Source organism: Molossus molossus, unplaced genomic scaffold, assembly GCF_014108415.1.
Source record: "Molossus molossus isolate mMolMol1 unplaced genomic scaffold, mMolMol1.p scaffold_m16_p_14, whole genome shotgun sequence".
Lineage (NCBI taxonomy): Eukaryota > Metazoa > Chordata > Mammalia > Chiroptera > Molossidae > Molossus > Molossus molossus.
The window spans coordinates 1,111,369-1,137,342 of NW_023425349.1; the positions used below are offsets into that span (position 1 = coordinate 1,111,369).

The following is a 25,974-nucleotide window of genomic DNA, read 5'->3' on the forward strand; positions in this document are numbered from 1 at the left end:
GGCGGGTGTCTGCTGGCGGCTAGTGCTGCGTCCCGGGCCGGGGTCGGGGGATCGGCTGCGCGCCGGGGCCGAGGGCCGGGGCCGGCGGGGCGGCTCACTGCCTCTCGTTCTCCGTGGCAGGCGCCAGCGAGGCCAGCGGGAAGAGGAGGCGCTGCCCGGCGGGTGGGACGCTTGGCTGGGCCCCGGCCCGCGCTCCACCGGCGCGATGCTCTTCTCGCTCCGGGAGCTGGTGCAGTGGCTGGGCTTCGCCACTTTCGAGATCTTCGTACACCTGCTGGCCCTGTTGGTGTTCTCCGTGCTGCTGGCACTGCGCGTGGACGGCCTGGCCCCCGGCCTCTCCTGGTGGAACGTGTTCGTGCCCTTCTTCGCCGCTGACGGGCTCAGCACCTACTTCACCACCATCGTGTCGGTGCGCCTCTTCCAGGACGGAGAGAAGCGGCTGGCGGTCCTCCGCCTCTTCTGGATCCTCACGGTTCTGAGCCTCAAGTTCGTTTTCGAGATGTTGTTGTGCCAGAAGCTGGTGGAGCAGACTCGGGAGCTGTGGTTCGGCCTGATCACGTCTCCGGTCTTCATTCTCCTGCAGCTGCTCATGATCCGCGCCTGCCGGGTCAACTAGCCTGGCAGAGGAGCTGGAAAGGGAGCTCTCCACGACTAGAATGCTGGACCCAAAATTGAGGACCCCCCGCCCCACAGACGAGAGGAGAAGTCTGGGTCTGAAAGCAACTGCAGCTGGTACCCTGCAGAGTGCTCAGTTTTCTCTATACCAGTCATGTCTGGAACGGTTCCCTCAGCAGGGATGAAAAGAGCAGTCTGATCCTTAAAATGTATTTCCTGTTATTTCATGCTTTGAATAGCTAATCTGAATCGAGATCTTGAGAAGAGCCCCAAGGTAGACAGTCCTGAACTCCTCTGGCAGTTGGAAACTGCATATGAGTAAAATATCCTAATGGGCTCTGAGTATTTTCATGGATCCTGGGAAAGTACCCCTTGTGCAAAGCCTGCGAAGCCAGCCAGCCAGCATCACTGACCTAAGAGCTTACTGTCCCATTCACCCAGATGAGACTTCCTTAGATGTTTGAGCTCTAAAAAGTGTAAACCAGCTTGTGTCTCCTCTCCTGTGCCACTGGGGAAAGGATGGCCCTTTCTTCATTCCAGCCAAGGCAGCCAGGAATATGTTCAGTAAGCATCATCAGGACCCTCTCTGGAGAAATTTCACCTGAGAAAAGAACTTTGCTTTAAAGGCTCGGCTTGGTTTCCTACCCTCGCAGATTGCAGTGTCAAGACTTTTCTACCACCTTGTGGCCAGCACTGTTAGCGCACCTGAGACGGACTTAAGCCTCACTAAGGGACCAGAGAGAGGAAGAGGTGCTCTGATTGATGCTCATAGGCATTGAGACTTGCAAGTGGGAAGTTTGCAAAAGGTCTCAGCCCACATTTGTTGGCTTGAGGTCTTTAGTTTGGTACCAGTCAGGTGCCAAATGAGAACATGCTAAGATAAAAATAAAAGAATGTTTTTGCCGAAGTGCACAGAAGTTGCCTGACCCATGAGGAGTGAAATCAAATGAGTGCTGAGACACTCACTACTGTGTGGTATAGCTGGTTACAGAGCTGCAGTTGTAAGAGGGCTGGAACCTGTTAGAGCTCCATAGGTGGATGGAGGTTTCCCTCGGAGAACTCTTACTTCCTGCCTTGGGAGGCGACATGAAGGCATGGGGTAGGCCCATGCTGAGATCCTACCAAGTAGTTTGTGTGACGTCAAAGCCTTGGTATCCTGCCAGTGTGTGGTCTTTGTGGACCTTGCTGACATTCTGTAAAGCAGGAGTCAGCAAGATATGGCCTGAGGCCTGTTTTTGTCCCCATTGGTTTTAAAGGGTTGTGAAAACAAGAATGTTTGGCAGAAAGCAAATGTGGCTGGCAGTGTACAGGGTCTCTCAGTCTCAACACTGTTGGTCGTTTGGATAAGATCATTCTTTGTTCAAGGAGGGCTCTCCTGAGCATTGTAGAATATTTAGCAGCATCCCTGCCTTTACTCTCTAGATGCCAGTAGCATCTCATTTGTGACAACCAAAAGTATGTCCAGACACTTTGCCAAGTCACCTGGGAGGAAAAACTGGGGAGCACCAGTGGGTTAAAATATTTACTGTCCAGCCCTTTATAGAGTGGATTTGTGGACCCTTGTTCTAGCACAGCAGCTTTGGGACCTTTTACTGAGGATGGTGTATGTATACAGTGTGGCTACTGAGATGCTTGAGTTGGAGATTGGTCTGGTTTGTCCCACAGCTACAAAAATGTCTCCTACTCTGGCATGGCATAACTTGTGCCAAAGCCATACACAAGCTGAACATTTGGAGTGGGTGTTTTTTTTTTTTATCCTCACCTGAGGATATTTTTACATTGATTTTTTTTTTTCATCCTCACCTGAGGAAACATTTCCATTTTTGTTCAGATAGAGTGGGAGGAAGGGATGAAGAGAGAGAAACATTGAGGTGAAAGTTACACATTGAGTGGCTGCCTCCCGCACGACCCCAACCAGGGCTGGGGATGAATTGCAACCAAGGTGCATGCCCTTGACCGGAATGGTGCATGGGCCCACACTCTAACTAATGAGCCAAACCGGCCAGGGCTGATTTTTTTTTAGATAGAGTAGGAGAGAGAGAGACACACACATTGATTGGTTGCCTCCTGCATGGGTCGAGGGTTAAACCTGATTGGGAATTGAACCCCAGACTCTTTGGTCTGAGGGGGATTTAAAAATTTTTTTTTAATGTTATCTTTAGGTTTAGTCTTTTGTTGTTCCCATTTTATTCTGGTAGTTCAGAATTAGGGAGTCCTGTTGCTGTAGAAGGTTTAGCTTCTTTAGGAAAGGTGGTTTACTGCTATGACATTCATAAACTGAGAAGGGCACTTCAATTTGAAACCTGCCTCAGGTGGCCCTGGCCGGTTTGGCTCAGCGGTTAGAGCATCAGCCTGCGGTCCGGAGAGACCCGGGTTCGGTTCCCACTAAGGGCATGTACCTCGGTTGCAGTTTGTCCCCGGCCCTGGTTGGTCGTGTGGGTGGCAGCCACTCGATGTGCCCCTTTCACATCGATGTTTCCCTCTCTCTTCCCCTCTCTCCCTCCCACTCTGTCTGTACAAAAAATGGAAAAATGTCCTCGGATGAGGATTAAAAAAAAAAAAAAACCTGCCTCAGGTGCCCTCGGAGCTCCTTCCCTGAAAGACAGTGGTGTGGGAAGCAGTAGAGTCATTACTAAGTAATTGCTGGCTGCAGGGCAGAATATGGAAGGCAGGCAATGTCTGTCTGTCAGTGCCCCCCAATTTCCCTTCTCCCCTTGATTCCAGTGGACCTAAAAGAATATGGCGGGCACTGGGCAGCCCTCAACGGGTGTAAGCTTACTCATCGCATCTGGGCAGGGAAGCTGTATCCTCAGGGTCATTGGGACCCCTACCAGCCTTGGGATGAGGGAAGTTCAATAGTACTTTGGGGAAGTAACAAGGCAGAATACATCGCCTGGCCTTTGTGGCTCTTTCTGCATTAGAGAGCTGGGAGCCTATTTGCGTGCGGGGAGGGAGTCCCCTTTCCTCTGTGCCTTCTCACAGTCTCCATACTCCTGTCCACGCTTGGTGGGCCCTGGATGGCCAAGTGTGGGGTAGGGCTTCTTCCAAATGTCTTCCAAAACAAACAGTTCTGGGGGCCGGCAAAGTAAGGGGTTCCTGAGAAATCTATTTCTCAGCACTGGAGGGGCTCCAGCACTGGCATCTCCGCAGGGGGCCGAGGACCGCAGGTGGGAGTTCGTTTTCCAGGAAGGACTGGGGTGCATGCAACCTGTGCATCGCCCACAGAGGCGGAGATAGCCTTCCAGTCCTGGACAGGTCCTTCCTCCACTGCGCCCTCACTGCGGGGAACAGGCGGGCTGGGTGTTGGCACGATGAGGAAGTTACCTGGCCAGGCCAAGGTCAACCGCAACGCTGAGCGCAGGGGTCCGTCTCCTGCGGTCCGCCAGGAACCCGCCCCCTCCGGGCTCCGCCCCCAAGGCTCCCGGGGCAGGGCGCAGAGGCGGAAATGAGGGCCACCGGTGAGCCGTGCGAGGTGTCGGGGGCGTGCCCCAGTGGGCCTTCCCCAATGGAGTCCGGCTCCGACGGCGGACGCTGCCCAATGAGGCCCTCGGGAAGGCGGGGCCAGGGGAAGTCTCCTCCAATCAGCTCGGCCGGCTGGAGGCGGGGCTGTGGGGCGTGGGGCGGGTTTGAGCGTGCCTTCCCCAATGGGCGGTGGCCGCGGAGGAGGCGTGGTCGCGGCGCGAAGGCCGGCGGCGGGCGGTGGCCGCAGTTCCCAGCGCGCGCTGGCTCCGGCGGCCGCTCCACACCATGGCCGGCCTGGGGCGGCCGGGCCCGGGGCCCCGCGCCGGGCTGCCCGCCTGGAAGCGGGAGATCCTGGAGCGGAAGCGGGCCAAGCTGGCGGCCCTGAGCGGGGGCTCGGGGGCGGACGCGGCGGGGCCCGCGGAGCCGGCGGACGAGCGGCTGGTGCTGGCCGATAGCCTGGGCCCGCTGCGGGAGAACCCGTTCATGCGGCTCGAGTCGGAGCGGCGGCGCGGGGCGCGGCGCGGCGGGGGCGCGGGCACGGTGGGGGCGCGGCCGGTGCAGCAGCTCCTGGAGCTGTACCGCCGCGTGCCGGGGGTGCGCACCATCCGCGCCGACAACATCCTCATCATCGAGTCGGCGCCCGGCTTCCCTCCCGCCGCTGCGGATCTCGCCGCTGGCTCGGCTGCTCGCATCCGCGCCGCCGAGGTGCTCGTATACGAGGCGCAGCCGCCTCCCGGCCGCGTCAGCCGTCTGCTCCAGAAGTTCGACCCGCCGGCCGCACCGGGCCGTCGCGGGAGCCCGGAGCGCAGTCGCCCCCAGCCGCCGCCGCCGCCGCCGCCGCCCAGCCCCGGTCCAGCCGCCCCGCGCGTGGGCGAGCGCGTCGCCTGCTTTGAGCCCGAGCGCCGCGGCGCAAGCCCAGGGGCCCGGCGCAGCGACTTCCTGCAGAAGACCAGCAGCAACTCTTTCACCGTCCACCCTCGGGGCCTGCACCGCGGTGCGGGCGCTCGCCCGCTCCCCAACGGGCCCGCGGTCCCGGAGTCCCGGGCCGGCGCTGCCAACGGCATCGCGGGCTCCGCGCTTGGGCCGGGCGAATACAAGCCAAAGGTGGAATCGGGGGAGCCCCCCCGCCACCCGCCCCCCAGTCCCGGGACCCCCAGTGCCACTCCAGCCGCGCCCATGCCCAGTCCTACCAGTGCCACTCCCAGCCAGCGCCACTGGGTCTCCTCGGCCACCAGCGCCAACGACTCCTTTGAGATACGGCCGGCCTCCAAGCCAGATATGGACACGATTCCCGCCGGGGACCTGCAGGCCCGGGCTCTGGCCAGTCTCCGAGTGAATTCCCGCAACTCTTTCGTGTTCGTCCCCAAGCGCAAGGCCTCTGGGGCCCCTCCTCCCCAAGGGAGGCAGTCCGTGAGGCTGCCAGAGGGAGAGGTTGCCTGGGCTTCCCAGCACTCGCAGCGTGGAGCCCAGCTGGTGCCTGTCTGCGGGAGGAGCCCCTTGGGGGCTCAGGAGGGGGCCTGCCCCAGGCCAGCCACTGCCCTAGTGGACCGGGCTGTTAGGTGGCAGAGGCCATCCTCACCACCCCCGTCCCTGCCGGCTGCCGCCGAAGCCGAGCCTTCCCAGGGCTTTGGGGTTCCCTGCTTGGCCAAGAATGGCGGGGAGCCTGGAAGGCCAGGACTGCCCGTCACCTTCATCGACGAAGTGGACTCGGAGGATGAGGTCCCCCAAGAAGCCAAACTGCCCTGCTCAGGGGCCAGTGCGCCTCCCCACTACCACACATCAGAGCTCTCGCACCGAGGTGGCAACACCTTCACGGTGGTGCCCAAGAGGAAGCCAGGGGTCCTGCAGGCCAATGGAGAGCCCGGGCCAAAGGAGGCCGAGGAAGTGGAGGCGGACGGCCTCTCAGATGCCCCTGCTGTCCTAGGGGCCTCACTGAAGAAGCGCTACCCTACAGTGCATGAGATCGAGGTGATTGGCGGCTACCTGGCCTTGCAGAAGTCCTGCCTCACCAAGGCTGGCTCCTCAAGAAAGAAGGTCAGTGTGGGGGCAGGGTCACCACCAGGAGGTAAAGAGGTGAGGGGTCACATGTACCCTGTTCCCAGGACACCTGGCCTGGGTTGGGGAACTGCTTCTGTGTGGACCAGAGGAGAGCTGGGTTTGGGTGGCCATGCAAGGTCCAGGAGGGGCTGAGCTGGGGGACCCCTGACCTGGCCCCAGTAGAGCTCTAATAAACCAGGGCGTTGGGTTCGGCTTGCCTACTCTGTGCCTCGAAAGGCAGGTGTGGAGGGTCAGTCCAGCCAGTGCCTGTCTGTTGGTTCTGAGGCTTTGTCTGGAATTGGCTGGGGAGGCCTGTCTCACCAAGGTCCAGCTTGGAGAAAGGTCTAAGCTTGGTAGCTCACCTGGCCTTCAGGTAAGAGAGGGGTAGCCCTGGGTTGATCTGGACTTCTGGCCTATTCAAGTAGCAGGTGCCAGGATGGAAGTGGGAAGGGGCAGGAAGACTGTGATTTGGGTGTGGTTGGCTCCCTACCTTATGGTCAGCCTAGGGGCACAGCCATTTGGAGGGGGCCCTCAGCTCCCCAAAGACACGACAGCCTGGAACTCAGCAGGACCTGGTCTTGTGAGAGTGTTTGTTTTTTTTTTATCTCTGTGTGTGCTGGGTTGAGTTTGAATCTGGGGTGTGATGCTGGGAAAAGATGGGGACACCCCACCTTGTTAGGGAGGAGCAGCTTAGGGCAGAGAGACCCAGGTACAGGGCCAGGAGCCGCAGTCCATGCCGCCCTGCCCTGCTTGGTGGCCTGGAACACTTTGGGCACAAGAATTTGTTCCGCAGATTCTTCCTGGTCATTCTATCAACCTGTGTCTGACCCTGAGGCAAATTCCAAGGACAGCTCCTTGTGACCCTCATTAGCAGGCAGGGCACAGATGCACTTTCTCAGCTGCTATAGCCGCGGGTGTCTAGGGTCCCTGAGGTCACTTCTACCCCAGCCTCAGTTTCCTTAGGGCCACGGGGTGGTGAAGTGCTTGCTACTCATGTCACCTCTTTTCTCTGTTTGCTTCCTTCTGATTTCCTGCCTCGGCTCGGCCTTGGCACTGTCTCTCCTGGTGTCATCCTCCGCTCCTTCCCTGGTGAGGGCACCTGCGCTCCTGCCAGTTCCCACCGCTGGGTCTGGCACCCACAGCGTCCCTTCCTGGCCTTGTCTTTGGGGCAAGGGGCCACGACTCCCCCCACCCCATTCCTGCCCAGGCATGATCCCCATCCAATTCACTCCGTAGCCAGGGCCACCAGCCCCACCCCATACTTGCAGCCTCCTTGTCTGCCTCTTCCTTTCTCTTTTGCTTTCTGACCCTTGACCCCAGCTCCACTGGGAGGCCATCCTTCCCGGAGAATGAGGTGATAACAGCTTCCTGCCTGTAAGTGAGGAGTGAGGTCATGGAGCTCATGGGGTGCGCTTTCTGTTTCTGAGCTGCTATGTGCCGCCTGACTTCGTCCTGGGACCAGAAGGCTGCAGCCTGGAGCCTGGTCACCCCACCCCCAGCTGGTACAGGGCTGTGGGGTCACTCATGGGGGCATTGGTGTGAGAAGGGCAAGGCAGAGGGCCAGCAGGGCAGGAAGAAGCAATGGAAGGACTCAGACCCAGGCTTAGAGTGGAGAGGGACTTGACCAGCCTGGCCCACTCGGTGCCACTCCGTGCTGTCCTGAGGGGTTGTGGGTCCAGATGGATGACACTTGGCATGGCCAAGTGGCCTGGCGAGGGCCCTGCCAGAGCAGCACAGCCTGCTGGCAGTGACTTCCTGCCTGGGCATGCACCAGCTGCCCTGCCCAGGAAGTGCCAGACTCGTGTTGGGTGGGATGGGGGCGTGGGGCTGCCCAGCCCTTCAGAGCAGCCTGCCAGCCTTGGGCTGCCCTTGTCTCCTGCCAGTGGTGCCTGGGTACTCCTCCCGCTGCCCCTCCAGACCCTGGGCCAGGGGCCTCCGGGCCGATCCTCACCCGAACCGCTTAGCCAGCCTGTGGTTTCATCGCTGCCCTGCTCCTCCCATCCCGTCAGGGACATGGTGGGCCGAAGGCCAGCCGGGCCCTGGGGCTGACTGCTCACTCTGACCCCCGAAGGGCTGACAGTGGAGGAAGGTGTCGGTGCCTTTTCCGGGGGACGGGCTCGGTGGGCCTCTGCAGGGGGGCTGTCTGGGCAGCAGGGTCAGGGGAACCCGCCCCTGGCTGGCAGGTTGTCGTGCCCTTGTGTGGCATCGGAGGGCTACAGCTTTGCCCTGGGCGGTGGGGCACCCAACCTGCCTATGCACCTGGGAGGCCTGCCTGGCGGGCACATGTCCCCACTTAGTTATCTCTTCGCAGAATCACAGATGCTCTATCACTGTCTCCCTGGATGGCCACCTGGGGCTGGCTGCTGCGTGGTGTCCCAGCCTTGCTCCTCTCACCCCTGCCTGGCCCCGGGCGGCTTGGTGGGTGGCGCTATCCCTCAGCTCTCACCCCCGCTTCCCATGGGACTGGCACTGTGGGCCTCCCCTTTGTGAGGTGCCACTCGGCCAGGCTCCTGCCTGTCTGGTGGCTTCTTTCCTTCCCCTTTGCTCTCCTCACCTCCTTACCTGCTGGTGCTCTGCCCAGCCCCAGTGTGGGCCACCTGCCCTCATTTCACCTCGGTGACCACCCCGCACCTTGACTGGCTGGCTTGGCTGTGCCCTCTGGGGCCTGTGCTGCCACCTCCTTGCCAGTGTGGAGTCCCGTACCCTCCTGCCATGTGGGGTGGGATACCAGGTGCCTGGCGCCGTGTTGGCTGCATCTGCTCTGATCTGCCCTTCCCCCCGCCCGACTCTTCCTGCTGGTGCCCCCCCCCCCAAATGGTCTCTCTAGAGCCCAGAGACCACGGGGGCAGCCCTGGACCCTGCTCTGCTCAGCTTCCCCTCAGGCAGAAGATCTGCCCTGGGCTGGGGGCTGCACTTGACTCTGGCCCCACATTTGTGGGAACTCACTCTGCTGCATCAGGCTGGGTGGGGGATGGGAGCTGGCAGGTGTGTGTGAGGAGTAAGGGGTGGGGCCCTCATCCCGGCTGGAGCTGGTTGAGCCCAGTCAGCCCAAAGTCCAGGGTGGGTGGGCGGGGCAAGGGGAACAAAGGACCTGTGGGAGCCGGGACCCACCTGCGGCTGTCCTTGGTGCAGCGGGCAAAGTGGAGAGACAGGTGACTAGGTGTGTGAGTGCCAGCCTCACGCCCCTCTGCCTGCCGGTGTTGGGAGGGTGGCCCCCAGTGGCATGAGTCACGGGGCATCCTGTGACCTGATGACATACACCCCCACGGGGGTGAGGGCGCTGTCAAGGATGGTGACCGGAACAGGGCCTGTGAGCACTGCCCCACCCCCACCTGGCCAGACAGTGCCAGGCTGGGTGCCTGCCTTTGCCCAGCCCCCTCAGTCTCTCAGCTGGGAGCTAGTCATGTGGACTAATGAGGGCACGCTAATCCGCCGGCCCTGGCAGCTAGCCCTTCCTGTGCCTTCAGCAGTGGGGGATGGGCCTGGAGGCTCAGGGTCTTCAGGGACAATGCCATGTACCGAGGGGCCTTGGGGCAGGGAGAACCTCTGGGCTAGCAGCTCCATCCTGCCTTGGGCTCCTCCTGGGGGATCTGTCCCTAAGTCCCAGAGGGCTAGGTGACTCTGTCCCCAAGCTGATTAGCAGTAGGTGGGCACCTGTGGACTCTGTTGAGCTGCCCTGTGCCAGGCCTCTGCCCCTCTTGGCTCCATGGCAGGGGCAGAGCAGGGTGAGGGACAGTGCGCCTCCCAGTGACGGGAACAGACAGCTCGCTCTGGTCTTGCCTGACTTGGGTAGTCTGCTCCTGTCCCTGACCCCTTGTCTGTGTAGGTGGCTGGAGCAAAGGGCGATGGGACCAGGCCTTGACTTGCCCAGCAGGTGTCTGTGTGAACAGTGCTGAGATGGAAAGCCCAGAAGCTTGGTGGGCATGTGGGGTGCCCAGCCGAGCAGGGCTCTGTGTGCACATGTGGCTGAGGGAGGAGGTGGAGTGGCCCAAGAGTGTGACCTTGTTTATGGACGCTGGTGGGTCCTGCACATGTCCCCAGAGGCCAGGGTCTGGGTCCCTCTGTGGCCCTGGGCTGCCAGCTCAGCCTGTGAAGCCCTTCCCTGTCCTGCTGTCCCTGCCCCATGGTCCTCTGCCTGGGGGCCCAGCCTCTGCCTCCGGCTCCTTCCAGGGGAGGAGGAGGAGGAACCTGAGCTGGCTGCCGGTGTCCTGTGCCCGAGAGTTTAATATTTCGAGCTCCAGCAGGGCTGCTTCCATCTGCCGCGGGCGGGCCGAGTATTCATTACCGACCGCAGGCCTGGCCGAGCCCTGCGGAGCAGGCCTGGGCTTTCAGCTGGGCCGGGGAATTCTGGAGCCGGCAGAGTGGGCAGGGTGGAGAGGGCCAGGTGGCAGCTCAGGTGGGTGGAGAGGGTCCCGGCCCTGCCCTCGGTGCAGCCTGAGACCAGCCCTGACTCGGTCTGTAAAATGGGCAACAGTGCTCAATGCTGCATTCCTGGGCTGGCATGTGGCAGCCACCTGGCTTTGGCACTTCATGCAGGCCCATGGGCACCTGGCCTTTGGTGTGCCAGGCCCTTTCCCAGCAGTGGTGGTCCATGCTGAGCTGGGTGGGCAGGACCGTCCAAGTGCCCAGCAGGCTGGGACATGAACTTGGCTCTGGAGAGAGGCCCCAGCCAATAGCAGGGAGCTTCTGGGAGCTGAGGAGGTGGGCCCCCAAGGCGGTGAGGCCCCTAGTAGAGCCTAACCTGGATTCTGCTCCTGCGTGCGGCCAGCAAGTGGGAGGGTGCGGGGCGAGTGCTCCGCTCCCCGAGAAGGCAGCCTCTGACCCTCTAACTTAGAGGTTCCTGGAGACCCCAAGGGTGCTGGCTGGGGTCTGGCCCCTTGAGGGGGATCATCACTTGGGGTGATGTGACCCTGGGCCTGGGGTGCAGGTCTTTGGACAGCCAGTTCCAGCTCTTCCGGGGGCCTGCAAGGCCCAGGTGGAGGAGTCTTCTCTGATGAGAGGCAGCCGCCCATCTCTCCGAGCCTCTGAGGGCTGATAGCATGTCCTGCCACTCTTCGGACCTGACAGCCCCCACTGTGCCGGGGGTCACTGCACACTTGGTCCAGCGGGAGGACCTGTGCCTGGGCACTGTGGTGGCTGGCCAGCAGCAGGCCCTGGCTGATGTGCCTTCTGCCCTAGATGAAGATCTCCTTCAACGACAAGAGCCTGCACACCACGTTCGAGTACCCTTCCGAGAGCTCTCTGGCACAGGAGGCGGAGGCGGAGACCGAGGTGGAGGGAGAAGAGGAGGAGGGCGAGGAGGAGGTGGAGGAGGGAGGGTCCGGCTTAAATGGGGCGGTGGAGAAGCCCTTTGCTCTCTTCCTGCCCCGAGCCACCTTTGTGAACAGCGTGGCGCCCGAGAGCCCTCGCCTGCCAGACGGTAGCTCAGGTGAGTGTTCAGCTGTCCATGTGGGCAGCCCAGCGGGTAGCCTGGGCCACATGTCCATGCGTTCACATGTCCACATGTCTGCCTTGGCCTGCAGGCCTGTCCAGCTACACTCCAAAGCACTCCATGGCCTTCAGCAAGTGGCAGGAGCAGACTATGGCACAGGCCCCCAGCGAGGTGGAGCACTCCCAGAAGGAGGTCATGGTGAGTGGGGGCGGGGAGGATGCCCTGGCACTGGGTGGAGGCAGGTCTCTAAGGCCTGGGAGAGCCCCCTGTTGACTTCCTTCCTACCCCCTCAGCTTACCCCTGCCAGTCACAACGACCTTTCGGACTTCCGCAGCGAGCCAGCCCTGTATTTCTGACTCCAGTCCCACCAGGATGGCCAAGCTCCACCCTCACTCTGCACAATTCTTCTGCCCCGCCAGTTTCTGCCCCCCCATAACACCTCCCCTCCCCCACCTTCCTGGAGCCTCAGAACCATGCTGCTGGTACTTAAGGCCTGAGCCTGGGGCACCAGGGGCCACTCCTTCCTTTGGGGCCCTGCTCTCCAGCCATGGTTTGGGGCAGGGTCCTGCTGGCAGCTACACCCAGTGACCATTGGGTGTGTCCAGGGTGAAGGACCCGTGGCTGAGCTCAGCCTGTCTCCTGTGTGACGAGTGGAAGTCTATTCTTACCTCTGATGACGGACTTAATAAACAGCGCTGGATGAGTCGCCTCCTTGTGTGGTCCTCTGCCTAAGATGGGGCGTGCAGGGCTAGGGGTACAGGGCTCCACTGAGGTGCTGGCAGCGGACAGAAGCTCAGATAGGGTGTGATGGGGGCCCAGCTTGTACTTCTTTCTGTGCCTGGGGGCATGGGTGGTGGGCACCCCCACACCTCACAGTGCTGGTTCTCACTCCCCACCACCCGTTGCCCTCCCAGCCACCCTCTTGCCTGGAAGAGGGACCTCCCTCTGTGTGCCTCTAGTCTCCGGGCCAATCCCCCCAACCCAGCACTGGCACAATGGGCCTGTTCTCTTGGGTCTGGAACTGTGCCCAGGAGCCTGCACTGCAGGTGGTAGGGGTGGGCATTGCAGCTGTTGGGTCTGAAGCTTCCCTGAAGGGCCAGGAACCTCCTGGGAGGGGACCAAAAAGCTGGGCAGGGGATGGGGTGTGCAGAACTTAGGGATCTCGTCTTCTGTTAGGCTTGGAAGTCCTTGACCCACAAGAGCCTTCGAGCTCCCTTGGGGTCAGTGCTAGCAGCTGGCTGGGAAACCCACGGGACCCTGGGAGGTGACAAATGAAGTGATGGGAGATGTGGAGGGGCCGCTGGGTGCAGTTCCAGGTCAGGCCTGGCTGCCTGCTCAGTGACATCCTGGAACCAGGACCATTTACAGTCCAGGTATCGACTTGAGGTGATTCCTCTTGGAGAGTCTGGGTTTGGGAGGGAGGGTGTTTTTGGTGTGTTTTTCTGGGAGGAGTGGGCCCATTTCTCTGCACTTAGACTTTCAACCTACATACATACTAACCTCCCCACTCCCCGAGGCAAGGGGGTGCAGGGACTTGATGGGCTAAAGGCCCACAGAGATGGACTGAGGGCTTGGGATGGAGGACTGGGCCCCAGGCCACCTGCAGAACTAGACGTAGGCATGCCTGGGGGGTAGCCAGGGAGGGCAGGAAGCAGTGGACCGTCAGACTGAGTGCAGTCTGGAGCCCAGAAGGACATCACTCTAGGTCGGGCCTTGTGTGGGCACCAGAGATCAGGATCATCAGGCAGAGCCCCTCAGGGAAGGGTGGCTGTGTGGGCTGGGGTCAGGAATGGGGGGAGGGTGGGTGGTGTGAGGGTCACAGGAGATCCTCAGCTCTGTCCCCACCCCCACCCCACAGAGGAGCCACAGTGACTCTGGGAGCAGCCAACAGCGCCCCTCTCCTGACGGGACACAGGCAGCAGGGTTGCTTGGATCTTTACAAAGACAACCTTTATTGACAGCCACAGGCCACTAGGGCGAGCTCTGAGGTGCAGGAGGGACCCTACCCATTTGCCTGGCCTGGGCACCTGCTGACAGAGGAACATGAGGGGACTCCCATGATGCTGGGACGGACTCAGAACCCACCCTCCCCATGCCTGTGCGAGTGCACGGCCAGGACCCCCACCCGGCAGGCTGCAGGCTTTCCTTGTCACCCAGAGGTGGTGGAGACTGGCAGCTGCCTCTCGAAGGTAGCTGGTGTCGTGAACAAAGATGCTTTGAAAACAGACTTGCTGGGGATCAAACTGTTGATGGGTGCAGTGGACGGGGGCCTTGTCAACTGTCCTTGGCCCCACTGCCCTTCTGCTCTGAGGCTGTGGCCTTGGTCAAGTTCCCAGCTTCCCTCTTCAGGACACTAAGCAGAGTCTGCGAGCTCTCCAGGATCTGGGAACAGACAATACAATTGTCCTGTTGGAAGTTCCCACAGCCCAGACCCCCTCCGCCACATGCCCCACATGCCGTGCCAGAGCCAGGCCACTGGGGCTGTGGTCAGGAGCAGCTGAGCAGAAGCCCCTGAGGGGATGGGGGGTATGCGTGCCAGCAGGCTGGGTAGCCTCCCCACCCCCCTGCCCCAGAGCCTCGCCCAAAGCCCCTTCCTCAACCCTGGAAAGACTGCCCCCTGCTGCCACTCTGCCGCTCACAATCTGGAACAAGCCACACAGTACCGAGTACAGCGCACAGAACAGAACCTGGGACGCCTCGGGCCCCACTGAGGGCTGCGCTCTCCCTCCAGGTGGGCCTGGCCATGCCACAGACCTGTCCCTTCCGCTGGCGGGCGCCCTGGGGACTCACTCGCCTGGCACACAGGTCCCTGCGCTGCCCCGAGCCCCACCTTGAGATAGGCGGCCTCCGTCTCTGCGATGGTCCGATCGAACTCATTCCGAGAGGCGATCTTGCGTGCCAAGTTCTCGTTGACGCGGGCCAGCTTCTCCGTCAGCTGCCGCACCTCGTTCTGCAGCCGCTGCTTCTCTTCCTCCTCCTGCTGGATCTGCCGGCACAATTCCTCCCGCTTCTGGCACAGCTCCTCAATGCCTGCGGCGGGCCGAGGGCCAGGGCGGTGGGCACGGGGCGGGGAGGGAGGTCAGCGCCGCCGCACCCGCTCTGGACGCCACGGCTCTGTCGTCCCCAAGGGTGGTGGGCCTGGGCCCCTTGCCACCGGGGCCAAGCCAGTGTCCCACCTCCCAGGGGTCTCGGGATTGAGGAAAGCGCCGCGCGAGACCACCCGGACTTGGTGCGCGCCAGCCGCGGCTGTGCCTGCACGGGTCCGAGCGGCCTCCGCGCCGCGGGGGCCGGGCCACCCTGCCCCGCCAGCCCCGCGCCCTCGCCGCCCGCCCTCACACTTGACCAGCTCGTTGTTGTAGTTCTGCAGCGCCGCGCCCTGCTGGGTCATGGTCCCGCCCGGGCTCCCGGCCGCTCCAACCGCCGCCGCGCCTGGTCCGCGCGCCTGCGCACTGCCTCTGCGCCGCGCGCGCGCCGCGGCGTCACCGTCGCGCGCCTCGGTGCGTCATCACCGCGCGCGGCGCCGGGACTGGGCGGGCGCTGATGGCGGCGGCGGAGGGGCCCCCGGGGCCCGCACAGGAGCTGCTGGCGGCCTGGAGCACCGTGAGCACCGGGCTGGTGCCGCCCGCCGCGCTGGGGCTGGTGAGGCCCGGGGACCGGGCAGCGGGCCGGCGCGGGGTCCCGCTCCGCCGCGCGCTGTGTTAGAGGCGCACCCCGGGTCCTCTGGCTGCGGCCGTCGCCCGCCTCGGTCCTGTGCCCTCTCCGCCGCTGTGTCCCTTCCCCTTCGCTCGCCGCCTGTCCCCGCCCGCCCCGCCTCTACAAGCGCTGGGGACGCGGGTCCTCACGTCTTCTGCTTCGCAGGCGTCCTCCCGGACCAGCGGCGCGGTCCCGCCGAAGGAGGAGGAGCTGCGGGCCGCGGTGGAGGTTCTGAGGGGCCACGGTCTGCACTCGGTCCTGGAGGAGTGGTTCCTGGAGGTGCTGCAAAATGACCTGCAGGCCCACATTTCCCGCGAGTTCTGGAATGCCGTCTCGCAGCGCGAGGGCTGCCCCGACGAGCCCCAGTGCCTTGTGCTGCTGCTTGACGCTTTCGGCTTGCTGGAGAGCCGTCTGGACCCCTACCTGCGCAGCCTGGAGCTCCTGGAGAAGTGGACTCGCCTGGGCTTGCTGATGGGCACCGGCGCGCAGGGGCTGCGGGACAAGGTCCACACCACCTTGCGAGGCGTCCTGTTCTTCTCCACTCCCAGGACCTTTCAGGAAATGGTCCAGCGCCTCTATGGGCGTTTTTTGAGAGTCTACATGCAAAGTAAGAGGAAGGGAGAAGGGGGCACAGACCCGGAGCTGGAGGGGGACTTGGATAGCAGATATGCCCGCCGCCGGTACTACAGGCTGCTGCAGAGCCCCCTGTGCGCGGGATGTGGCAGTGACAAGCAGCAGTGCTGGTGCCGCCAGGCACTGGAGCAGTTCCACCAGCTCAGCCAGGTCCTGTGAGTACTCGCATCTGCACGACCATGCCCTCTTTCTCCCGACTCCTGCTTGCTCCCCTGGGTCCAGCTGGCCTCTGCAGAGAGCTGGTGAGCTGGCTAGCTGGCTGGGGTCTCTGCCATCTGTCCTGATAGCCACGGACAGGGCAGAGGGAGGGTTGCTAGGATCCTTGTGCTGTGAATTTAGCACCTTCTGTCCCCGACACAGGCATGTGTCTGTCATTCACACTGGCCCAGGGTTTCACACTTTGCTCGCACTAAGCTCCTACGTGATTCGAGTTTCCTGAGGGGTTCACTGTGCCTTTTGTAGGCTCCCTTGTGCTTGCCGGAGCTGAGCTGGCTGTTTTCTCCACAGCACAAGTCAGGTGTCAGGCCAGCAGGTTGGGCAAGCAGGTGTCTCTTCAGTCCTTTGAAGAGGAAAGAATGTTGTCGTCATCATCATTGTTGTTAAAACCAGGTTCTGTTTTACAGGCCCTTCACCGTCTATGACCACTTAGGACAATTTTATCCTGTTGAATGAAGAGGTTCTGTTTTACAGGCCCTTCACCGTCTATGACCACTTAGGACAATTTTATCCTGTTGAATGAAGCGGTCGTTAGGCACAGTCTTTTAGGTGGACCTGGGGAGCGGTCCTGTTGCTGGCAGGTGTCAGGGAGGCCCTGAGGGCTTCTGCTGGGGTCATCCAAGGTGAAAGTTACAAGGAAGTGTTCTTTCTCACCTCCTCACGTGTCCCTTTGCCGTTGTAGGCCAGGGCCTGCACTAGCGGCCAGCAGCAGTGGCACTGTGTGCACGCCAGGTGGCTGTGGTGTAGCTGCTGTTTCAGAGGCATCTCTGGGCGATGAGGCTTTGACCCGATAGCCACGTGCTGCTCACAGGGGAAGTGCGGTACCGCAGTCCAGGCAGAGGCCAGCTGGGGGGCGGCGGTGCCTTGCCAATGCTGTCCTGCCAGCGTCCCTGGGCACCAGGCGCCTCCTCCAGGAGGGCCGTGGGGAGGTGTGTGCCGTGTGGGTGGGGTGTGCATGCGTGTGCTCTTCGTGCTCCACGGGCAGGGCTCTCCTCCAGGCACAGGCTCAGTCTGCTGGAGCGGGTCAGTGCCGAGGCCGTGACCATCACCCTGCACCAGGTGACCCGGGAGAGGATGGAGGACCGCTGCCGGGGCGAGTACGAGCGCTCCTTCCTGCGAGAGTTCCACAAGGTAGTGTCATCCCCTTGGGCTGTGTCCCCTGGAGACTGGGGGCTGGGTTTCTGGCAAACTTGATGTGCTGGCTTTAGAAACAGCGAGAATGTGGAGACTCCAGTGAACCAGGCCTCACTGTGGGTTGAGGCTGTCTTGGTGCTGGTGGAGGCCAGTCCTCATGGGCTCTCCTTGGTGACAGCATATAAGAGCCCACGCCATGCTCAGCAAGGTCCGTGTGAATTACTTGGCTGGAGGCAGTGCTTAGGGCTGGTGTGTCCCATGAGGGGCCTTGGGGTGCCCACACTGTTGGGGCATGGTCTGGGACTCTGCCCTGGGCTTTCCAGTCATGGAGGAGCTGGGGCCAACCATGGGGCCATCCAGCCTGCTCCTACTTTCCACTTGTCGTCTCCACCGCTTCCTAGTGTCTACCTCCTGAGGATGCAGCTTAGCTGTGATGGGGCGGGGGGCGGTTCAGAGCAGGTGTTCCTGAGCCTGCGGTCTGGATGGGTGTGGGCTGGAGGCCTGGTTAGGGTGGCTGCGCTGCCCCTGGTTGCAGTGTCAGGGTGCTCTTCTCGGGGCTGGGCAGCCTGGGGGCTGTGTGCATCCTGACCCACGTGGCGGGATCTCATGTGGGTTTACCTGCTTGTGCTCGGAAACGTGCTCACTATACTCCGAGCAGCTGCATGTGGGGCGTGTGTGGTCCCCGCTGGGTCTGCGTCTGTCCTCTCAGGTGGAGGTGAGCCTGTGCTCTGTGCCCTACGTCAGGGCTGCTGTTGCGCCTGAAAGGGGCAGGAGGTGCATGGGTGGTGAGCCTCAGACGCCCCCTTGGGACCAGTCCCCTGCTGGTTTTGATGTTTTTCTGATCTCCAGAGCAGGTGGCCTTGGGGACTGCCCTGGACCCTCCCAACAAGGTGGATATGGGTGTAGCTTGTTTCCACCTGTTCTGGGTCCCCCTTCCCCACACCTGTGCTCTCCCAATAGTGGATCGAGAGGGTGGTCGGCTGGCTTGGCAAAGTGTTCCTGCAGGACGGCCCTGCCAGGCCCACGTCCCCTGAGGCTGGCCCCACACTGCGCCGCTGGCGCTGCCACGTGCAGAGGTTCTTCTACCGCATCTACGCGGGCCTGCGCATTGAGGAGCTCTTCAGCATCATCCGAGGTCGTCCCGGCCTGCCCGCCCACCTTCCCTGTGCCCTGGCCTTGCAGTTCTTGAGGGTGGTGAGGGGTGCTTGGGGCTGTGTTGTCTGGAGTGGAGCTGGTTCCCCCTCCCTCTGCTCCGGGGTGGGCTTCCCCAACCCAGTACCTGAATCAGGGCAGGTGTATGTTGGGGTGCAGACGGTACTTCTGGTGCCCACCCCGCCACTTCGGCCTCATATCTGTGCTCTGCTCTGGCCCTGTGGTGCCGTCTGCCCGGGACAGCTGCAGTTAAATGTGTGGGCACATGGAGCATACAGGTAGCTGGGGCACTCAGCAGGTGTCCCTCAGACGTGGGCGTGGCCGCTCACCCTCCAGGCTCCGCTGCTGCCTGTATGCACAGTGCGTGTGCGTGTGCATGTTGAGTGCTGGCTGCTTCCTGCAGACTTCCCGGACTCCCGGCCTGCCGTCGAGGACCTCAAGTACTGCCTGGAGAGGACAGACCAGAGGCAGCAGCTGCTCGTGTCCCTCAAGGCTGCCCTGGAGACACGGCTCCTCCACCCAGGTGGGCTGACCTGCCATTCACCTCAGGGCCCAGGGCCTGGGGGTAAGGTGGGGTAGTGCACAAGCCCAACACAGACTGTTTGGTGGGGGGCGGCCAGGTTCTGGGGAAGTTCTGGAGAAACCTTGTGGGGCCATAGAGGTGGGAGGGGTAGCCCCCTGCCAGCTGTGCTCACGCCCTGGGGAGCGAGGTCACAGCCTGTGGCCGCCTGGATATCCTGTGTCGTCCCAGCTGCTGCCGTCACCTCCTGTCTCTTCTCCTGCTGTAGGGGTCAACACCTGTGACATCATCACTCTCTACATCTCCGCCATCAAGGCGCTGCGCGTGCTGGACCCCTCCATGGTCATCCTGGAGGTGGCCTGTGAGCCTGTCCGCCGCTACCTGAGGTCAGCACTGTGGGTGCTGATCTCTGGGCTCCACTCACGCAGCTGAGCTCCCGAGGGCCCCAGGGGACAGCAGAGACACTGTCTTCCCGCTGTCCCTGTTCTCAGTGTCACCGTGCCCTGCCCCACCCGTGACCTAGCACAGAGAGCTGCCTCGGCTGACCAGGCCCCACGCTGACTGGAGGAACGGGCCACAGTCGGGCAGCTTAGTTAGAGAAGGTGCTCAAGCCTGTGGTGCCCAGCCTCCCAGAGACGTCGGGGCAGCAGGCTGGGCTGGGGCTCGGGGGCCTGCAGCTGCCGGACTGCTTTTTGCTGCCTTTTGGCCCTGTCCACCTGGTCATTTCAGCTCCTGCTGTTCGTGGAGAGTCGTGGTTCATTGTTATGTTTAAATCATATTTTATTTTGTTTTGTTTTAAGCAGAGTCTTTGATATGTGGCCACGGGGCTGGCTTGGGGGGAGGCGGGTTGTCATGCAGTCAGGTGGGAGGGCATTGAGGTGTCCTGAGGGCCCACGTGCTCACACTGACAGGACACGGGAGGACACGGTGCGGCAGATTGTGGCTGGGCTGACGGGGGACTCGGACGGGACCGGGGACTTGGCTGTCGAGCTGTCCAAGACGGACCCAGCAAGCCTGGAGACTGGCCAGGACAGTGAGGACGACTCCGGCGAGCCCGAGGACTGGGTCCCTGACCCTGTGGACGCTGATCCAGGTCTGCACCCACCAGCCCCACCAGCTTTGCATGTGTGGTGTCCGAGCCCCGCCACGGAGCTCAGCGGCCCGCCCTGCCTCACCTAGCACCCGGACCTGGGCCTCACGGTCTCAGCGGGTGGGCTGCCCGTCGGGTGGTGGCCTCTCTGGACCTGTGAGGTGCCAGTGGTGACTCCCGCATCCTGTGCAGGGAAGTCCAGCTCCAAGCGGCGCTCCTCGGACATCATCAGCCTGCTGGTCAGCATCTACGGCAGCAAGGACCTTTTCATCAACGAGTACCGCTCCCTGCTGGCTGACCGCCTGCTGCACCAGCTCAGCTTCAGCCCCGAGCGGTGAGGCGCTGCCCCCGCCATCCCAGGCCACCCTCCTTTGGCCCAGTGTTTGGTGATGCTGACCTGGATCCCCTGGGGCCGCGCAGGTGCTACCCCTGAGGGCCAGGGCGGCCCCTGGTGGGGGCGGTGCTGCAGTGCCCCGGGGCGGTGCAGCGCCACATCCTGAGACACGTCCTCCTAGGGAGATACGCAATGTGGAGCTGCTGAAGCTGAGGTTCGGCGAGGCCCCCATGCACTTCTGCGAGGTCATGCTGAAGGTGGGTGCCCGAGCCCCGCCCAGCGCATTCCCACCCTCAGCACCCACCCCTCGGCCCTTGGTGAGACCCCATGGTTCCCCCAGGACATGGCCGACTCCCGCCGCATCAACGCCAACATCCGCGAGGAGGACGAGAAGCGGCCCGCAGAGGAGCAGCCCCCGTTCGGGGTTTACGCGGTCATCCTGTCCAGCGAGTTCTGGCCCCCCTTCAAGGACGAGAAGCTAGAGGTCCCCGAGGACATCAGGGAGGCCCTGGAGGTCTATTGCAGGAAGTACGAGAAGCTGAAGGTACTTCCCGTGCCTCCCTGGATGGGGGCTGCGTCCCAGCCGGGTGACCCTTCCCAGCGCGTCCAGGCAGTGCCAGGCAGTGCTGAGCAGCAGGGCACTGTCCTTCTCCACCAGCACGCTCGTCCTCGCCATCCCCTCGATGCCCTGGTGTGTCTGCCCGGGGCAAGGGGTGTGGCCTGGGCATCGCTCCCCTGCTGCCTTCCCTCCGCAGAGCTCACGTGCGTGCCGGCCCCGGCGCCCGTGCCCGCTGGCACCAGCCTCTGCTGCTCTGGGCAGCTCTGTCCCTCTGGGCTCTCTCCCGCTGTCCACCCCTAACCTCAGAACCGGGGTCTGGGGCTGCACTCCCCGCAGGGGGAGGTGGGCTGTGCCTGCTCTGGGTTCGCGCCCAGGAGGCCTGCAGGTCGCTCTGGAGGCTGTGCCCCTCATGGCCCTGCCTCGTCCCTGGCTCACGTCCCTGCCAGCTGCTTTGCTGGGGCTCCAGGTGCTGAGGACCAGGACTGTACTGTCTGTCAGGCCCTAGGGCACAGGGCTGGGCATGGAGGACATGGAGGGGAAGGTGGTCTGGCTCGTTGGGGGCGGGCAGTCCAGGGGGCAGGTGTGGGAGTCTGGAGCCTGGAGCGGGCAGGGGTCAGTGGCACAGAGAACCCTTCCCTCCGGGTGATCGTTCAGCAGAGACGTGTTAGGAGGGAGTTAGGACACCTGTCCCAGGTTTCTAGGGACAGGTGGAGAAGCGGGTTCTGGGGCTCATGAGTGGGTTTGTGGGGCCTGAGAGGATTTTGGGCACCCAAGCGGAAAATGAGTGGACAGGTGTGCAGCTTGCACCTGGGACACCCTGGAGACGGAGGCCAGCAGGCAGGGCCCCGGAATGGAGACCTGGGAGCGGGGCAGGGGACAGGTGCAGGCTGAGCACTGGGAGGTGTGCTGTGAAGGAGGTGCTGGGTGGGTCTCCCGCCCGCTGTGACAGGCCTGGAACCTAGTTCCTGTGGGAGGAGGGCCCCCCGCAGGCCCAGTCCCCGAGGGCGCTTCCTTCCAGAGACAGGTGGGGCAGGGGGCTGTGTTCAGTGAGCATGCAGCCTGCAAGGCTGGACACGAGTGCCAGGGCCAGGCCTGCAGCCACAGTGCCTCACGCCCAGCCCAGCCCCCACCAGCTGAGCTGCAGCGCAGGTCACGGCCTTGGAGCCGGAGTGCCCGCTGCGCCTGCTGGTGCCGCCTGCGAGCTGCTGTCTGCTCCGTCGTCTGTGCGTGAAGTGGGGCCTGTGGCCATTGCCTCCCTCGCGCTGTGGGGTTGTGGACGGACTTGGAGCAGCGCTTGGCCGAGTGGCGGTCTCGGTCTCGGTCTCCTGGGGGCAGCCTAGCAAAGCACCACAGGTGGGAGCTTAAAACAACAGAATGTACTGTCTTAGCTCTGCCTCCTGAGGGTCCAAATCCAAGCTGTCGCGAGGCCTCGCTCCGAGTCCAGGAAGGGGCCTCCCTGCCTCTCCCAGCTTGTGGGCCCTGGTGGAGGTGCAGCCTCCACCCTGTGCTGTCACACGGCTTCTCCCGGTGTCTGTGTCCGGGCTTCCCTGCTGGGGGACACCAGTCCTGCTGCACGAGGGCCCACTCTCCTCCAGAGGGACCTCGCCGTGACTGCGTCTGTGATGGCCCCATTTCCAAGTGAGGTCACATTCAAGATGCCAGGGGTCAGGATGTTATTATCTTTTGGGGATCACAGTTCAGCTCATAAGTGTCTACCCTTTGGACCCCCAAACTCATGTTTTTCTCACATGCAAACATGATCAGTCAATTTCAGCAGCTCCCAAAGTCTTAGCCACTCCAACACCACCTCTGAGTTCAAAGTCTCATCTAAACACCACCTCAAAAGTCCCGACTCCCAGCATCTAAACCGCACGTAAGTGAGGTGAGAACGAGACTTGGGGCACAGCCCATCTGCAGCCACAAGCCCAGGAAACTAGACAGTGACGGTCTTTCAGGCTCCCAGTTAGGGAACGGTGCAGGACAGGCACCCCCATCCCAGCAGGGAGAAGCGGAGGGAAGGGGCACAGGCCCCAGCCCGCCTCACACCCCAGGGGGAAGTGCCATGTGATTCTGAGGCTGTTGTTGGCGGGGGGCGTCCCCTCGGCCTGTGTGGCGGCCCCACCTGCCCACCAGCTCCCGCCCGGCACGCACTGCGCGCTCCTCGGGCTGTCTCCCTGCCCGCCAGGCTCGCGGCGTTTCCTCTGCCAGCAGCTTCTGAGGAATCCCGTTGGCCTCCACGCAGGGTGTCGGAGGCGGGCAGGGCCCTCAGCGGCTTTCCTGGCCCCCCATCTTCTGTCCTGGCTTCTCTGAGCCTGCTGGCTGGTTCCACCATCACACAGCCCAACTTTCGGGCCACTCTCCTGGCTCTGTCTCCAGAGCACACAGGAGTGTCCCCGTTGTCCAGTGCCCGGTCCCTGTGCTCGCCAGTTTCTTCCTCTTACAAGGAGAGACCAGGCTGTGGCTCTACCCTCGGCTTGGGGGTCTCAGCTCAGTATCCACGTTCAGCTCCTACAAGTGCTGCTCCTCCCCAGTAGGAAGACCACCAGGTCTGCCGCCTTTCCTCCAGCAGGTGCTCGGGACAGACCTCACCGGGGCCTTCACTGCCTGTGTTTCTAGCGCCCATCCCTTCCAGGCTTTTATGAGCCTGCAGCTCAAACTCCCAGCCTGCCCCAGGGCCACACCCGCTGGGAGGTGTCTGAGGGTAGCACCCTTCCCAGGACCAAAACCTGTTCGGTGGCTGCCATCGCTAAGGGCTGCAGACCAGGTGCCTTGAAACAACAGGTTCCTTGTCAGTTCTGGAGGCCGGAGGCTGGTGCCGAGCTGTCGCAGGCCCTGTGCCTGTTGAAGGCTGTGGGAGGGAGTCCGGCCTCTTCCAGCTCCTGGTGGTGCCAGCCAGCCCGGGCACTTGCTGGCTTGTGACCTTGTCCCTCGCCGCTGCCTCTGTCTTCACGTGGCCTTTCCCTGTGTCTGCGTCGTGTGCGCTTCCTCTGAGAACACGGCCACATCACACTGGGCCTTCGTCCACTCCAAGATGACCTCATCTTAACCCCACGTTTCCAAGTTGGGTCACAGTCCGCGGTCCTGGGGGTGGGCGTCGGAGACAGCACAGCTCCTCACCTTGTCTGCTGGGTGGTGGTGGTTGGGGTGGGGCCCTGAGCCCCACCTGCACGCTCCCTGCTGCCTGCCTGCTTGGTGCGGGGGTGCAGGCCAGGGTGCCTTGCTCACCCCGGCCCTCCACAGGCCATGCGGACCCTCAGCTGGAAGCACACCCTGGGCCTGGTGACCATGGACGTGGAGCTGGCGGACCGCACCCTGTCTGTGGCAGTGACCCCTGTGCAGGCCGTGGTCTTGTTGTACTTTCAGGACCAAGGTGAGCTGGCTGGGCTGGGCCCAGGCCTGCCCTGCTTGTGGGGGAGGGGCGGGCAGGGCTCCCCCATGGGGCTGCGGGGCTGAGGCGCAGAGGGAGGGCAGCCTGGCAGAGGCCCAGCGTGCCTGCCCCTCGCCCACAGCCACCTGGACCCTGGAGGCGCTGAGCAAGGCTGTGAAGATGCCCGTGGCGCTGCTGCGCAGGCGGATGTCGGTGTGGCTGCAGCAGGGCGTGCTTCGCGAGGAGCCCGCCGGCACCTTCTCCGTGGTGGAGGAGGAGCGGCCCCAGGACCGGGACAACATGGTGCTCATCGACAGCGACGACGAGAGCGACTCGGGCATGGCCTCCCAGGCCGACCAGAAGGAGGAGGAGCTGCTGGTGCGCTGGGGCTCACCGGGCTGGGGCTCCGGGGCGGTGGCCTGAGGGTGGCCTGGCTGACACAGCCCCTGTCCCCCAGCTCTTCTGGACGTACATTCAGGCCATGCTGACCAACCTGGAGAGCCTGTCCCTGGAGCGCATCTACAGCATGCTCCGCATGTTCGTGGTCACCGGCCCCGCGCTGGCCGAGATCGACCTGCAGGAGCTGCAGGCCTTTCTGCAGAAGAAGGTGCGCGACCAGCAGCTGGTCTACGCCGCCGGAGTCTACCGCCTGCCCAAGAGCTGCAGCTGATGCCGCCGGCCCTGCGCCCCGTCCCTGCACCCTGCACCCTGCAGCATGGGCAGCCTGGCCCCCACACCCTGCCTGGTCCCTCCCCTCACCGTGACTCCATCGCCCCTCCACACCCCTGCTGGGACCCCAGAGTGCAGAGTAAAGTAGTTGGTTCTTCATCCCTCCCCTGTTCTGGTGGCTCTGTGGGCCCCTCATGGACCCGTGACCCCGGCCTCCGTGCATACTGCCTCCACTTCAGCCTGACAGGCCTCGCTCCTGGAAGGGGTGAGGGAACCACAGGAGGGGCCGGGGCTTCACACCGGTGGGCTCTGGCCCCGAGGGAGCTCTGGCATGTGGACACCCCTGAGGCGGAGGGAGCACACGCCCAAGTGCTGGGCCCAGAGCCCCAGGCCGCCGCTGGGACAGGAGGGTCTCCTCAGAACGTCTGAGGCATGCAGGTGGCCGGGCGTCCCTGCTAAGCTAGGAGCTTCCTGCATCCCAGCAGGAGGGCTGCCTGGGACATGCAGTTATGGCGAGAGGGACTGGACATCTGTCCACCTGTCCCACACTAGTCGAGCGGCCACAGCGCTTGAGGCCCCCAGTGAAGTGTGTTTTCAGGAAGGCCACTTACCTTCACACCTGATGTGTAACCAGGGTGCACCTGGGGCTGAGCTCCTGGTGCCCACGAAGGGACCGGTGAGCCCAGCCTCCCAGTGCGGCAGCGCGCCAGTCCGAGGTCCTGAGCCAGCACTGGGGCCAGCACTACCCGCTACCCGGGAACTGAGGTTCCAGGAGGTGGGGGAGGGTGTTGGCTGCCCGGGGCGGGGCCTTCAGAGCTGCACTGGGCGCCACAGCCTCCGTGCCAAGGAGCACTAGCCTGGTGGGCTGTCCCCACAGGCGACAATCCCTTCGGAAGGAGTGTGTCCACTGTCCAGGCAACCCAGGCCTAGTGCTGCACCCACTGTCCCCCAAACCCCCTGTGGGTCCCTCCAGGCCACCTCCCAGCCCCCACCACCTCTGCACGTGGCCGGCTCCATGTGGCCGTGTGGCATTCCCGAAGGGCTTCCCCTTCCTGCAGAGCA

General features: G+C 62.9%; 4 protein-coding genes across 4 annotated transcripts; 3 read left to right on the forward strand and 1 right to left on the reverse strand.

Moving 5' to 3' along the window:
• Positions 1–112: 112 nt before the first annotated feature.
• Positions 113–1,771, forward strand: TMEM203 (transmembrane protein 203). The gene has a single exon (XM_036261358.1). It carries the CDS (start codon positions 206–208, stop codon positions 614–616), a length of 411 nt encoding a protein of 136 aa, XP_036117251.1. The 5' UTR covers positions 113–205; the 3' UTR covers positions 617–1,771.
• A 2,591-nt stretch (positions 1,772–4,362) lies between these two features.
• Positions 4,363–12,248, forward strand: TPRN (taperin). Its single transcript, XM_036261326.1, has 4 exons — positions 4,363–6,111; positions 11,293–11,542; positions 11,637–11,743; positions 11,839–12,248. The coding sequence occupies exons 1-4, from the start codon at positions 4,363–4,365 to the stop codon at positions 11,899–11,901; spliced, it is 2,169 nt and encodes a 722-aa protein (XP_036117219.1). The 3' UTR covers positions 11,902–12,248.
• Positions 12,249–13,478: 1,230 nt separating this feature from the next.
• On the reverse strand, positions 13,479–14,976 carry SSNA1 (SS nuclear autoantigen 1). Its single transcript, XM_036261483.1, has 3 exons — positions 14,882–14,976; positions 14,376–14,575; positions 13,479–13,927 (listed from the first exon to the last, which is right to left on the reverse strand). The coding sequence occupies exons 1-3, from the start codon at positions 14,931–14,933 to the stop codon at positions 13,820–13,822; spliced, it is 360 nt and encodes a 119-aa protein (XP_036117376.1). The 5' UTR covers positions 14,934–14,976; the 3' UTR covers positions 13,479–13,819.
• Positions 14,977–15,409: 433 nt separating this feature from the next.
• ANAPC2 (anaphase promoting complex subunit 2) lies at positions 15,410–25,057 on the forward strand. Its single transcript, XM_036260587.1, has 12 exons — positions 15,410–16,026; positions 17,086–17,218; positions 18,182–18,356; positions 18,777–18,896; positions 19,162–19,279; positions 19,805–19,986; positions 20,176–20,317; positions 20,499–20,574; positions 20,658–20,861; positions 24,117–24,246; positions 24,386–24,621; positions 24,701–25,057. Exons 1-12 carry the CDS (start codon positions 15,710–15,712, stop codon positions 24,911–24,913), a joined length of 2,046 nt encoding a protein of 681 aa, XP_036116480.1. The 5' UTR covers positions 15,410–15,709; the 3' UTR covers positions 24,914–25,057.
• The last annotated feature ends 917 nt before the right edge of the window (positions 25,058–25,974 follow it).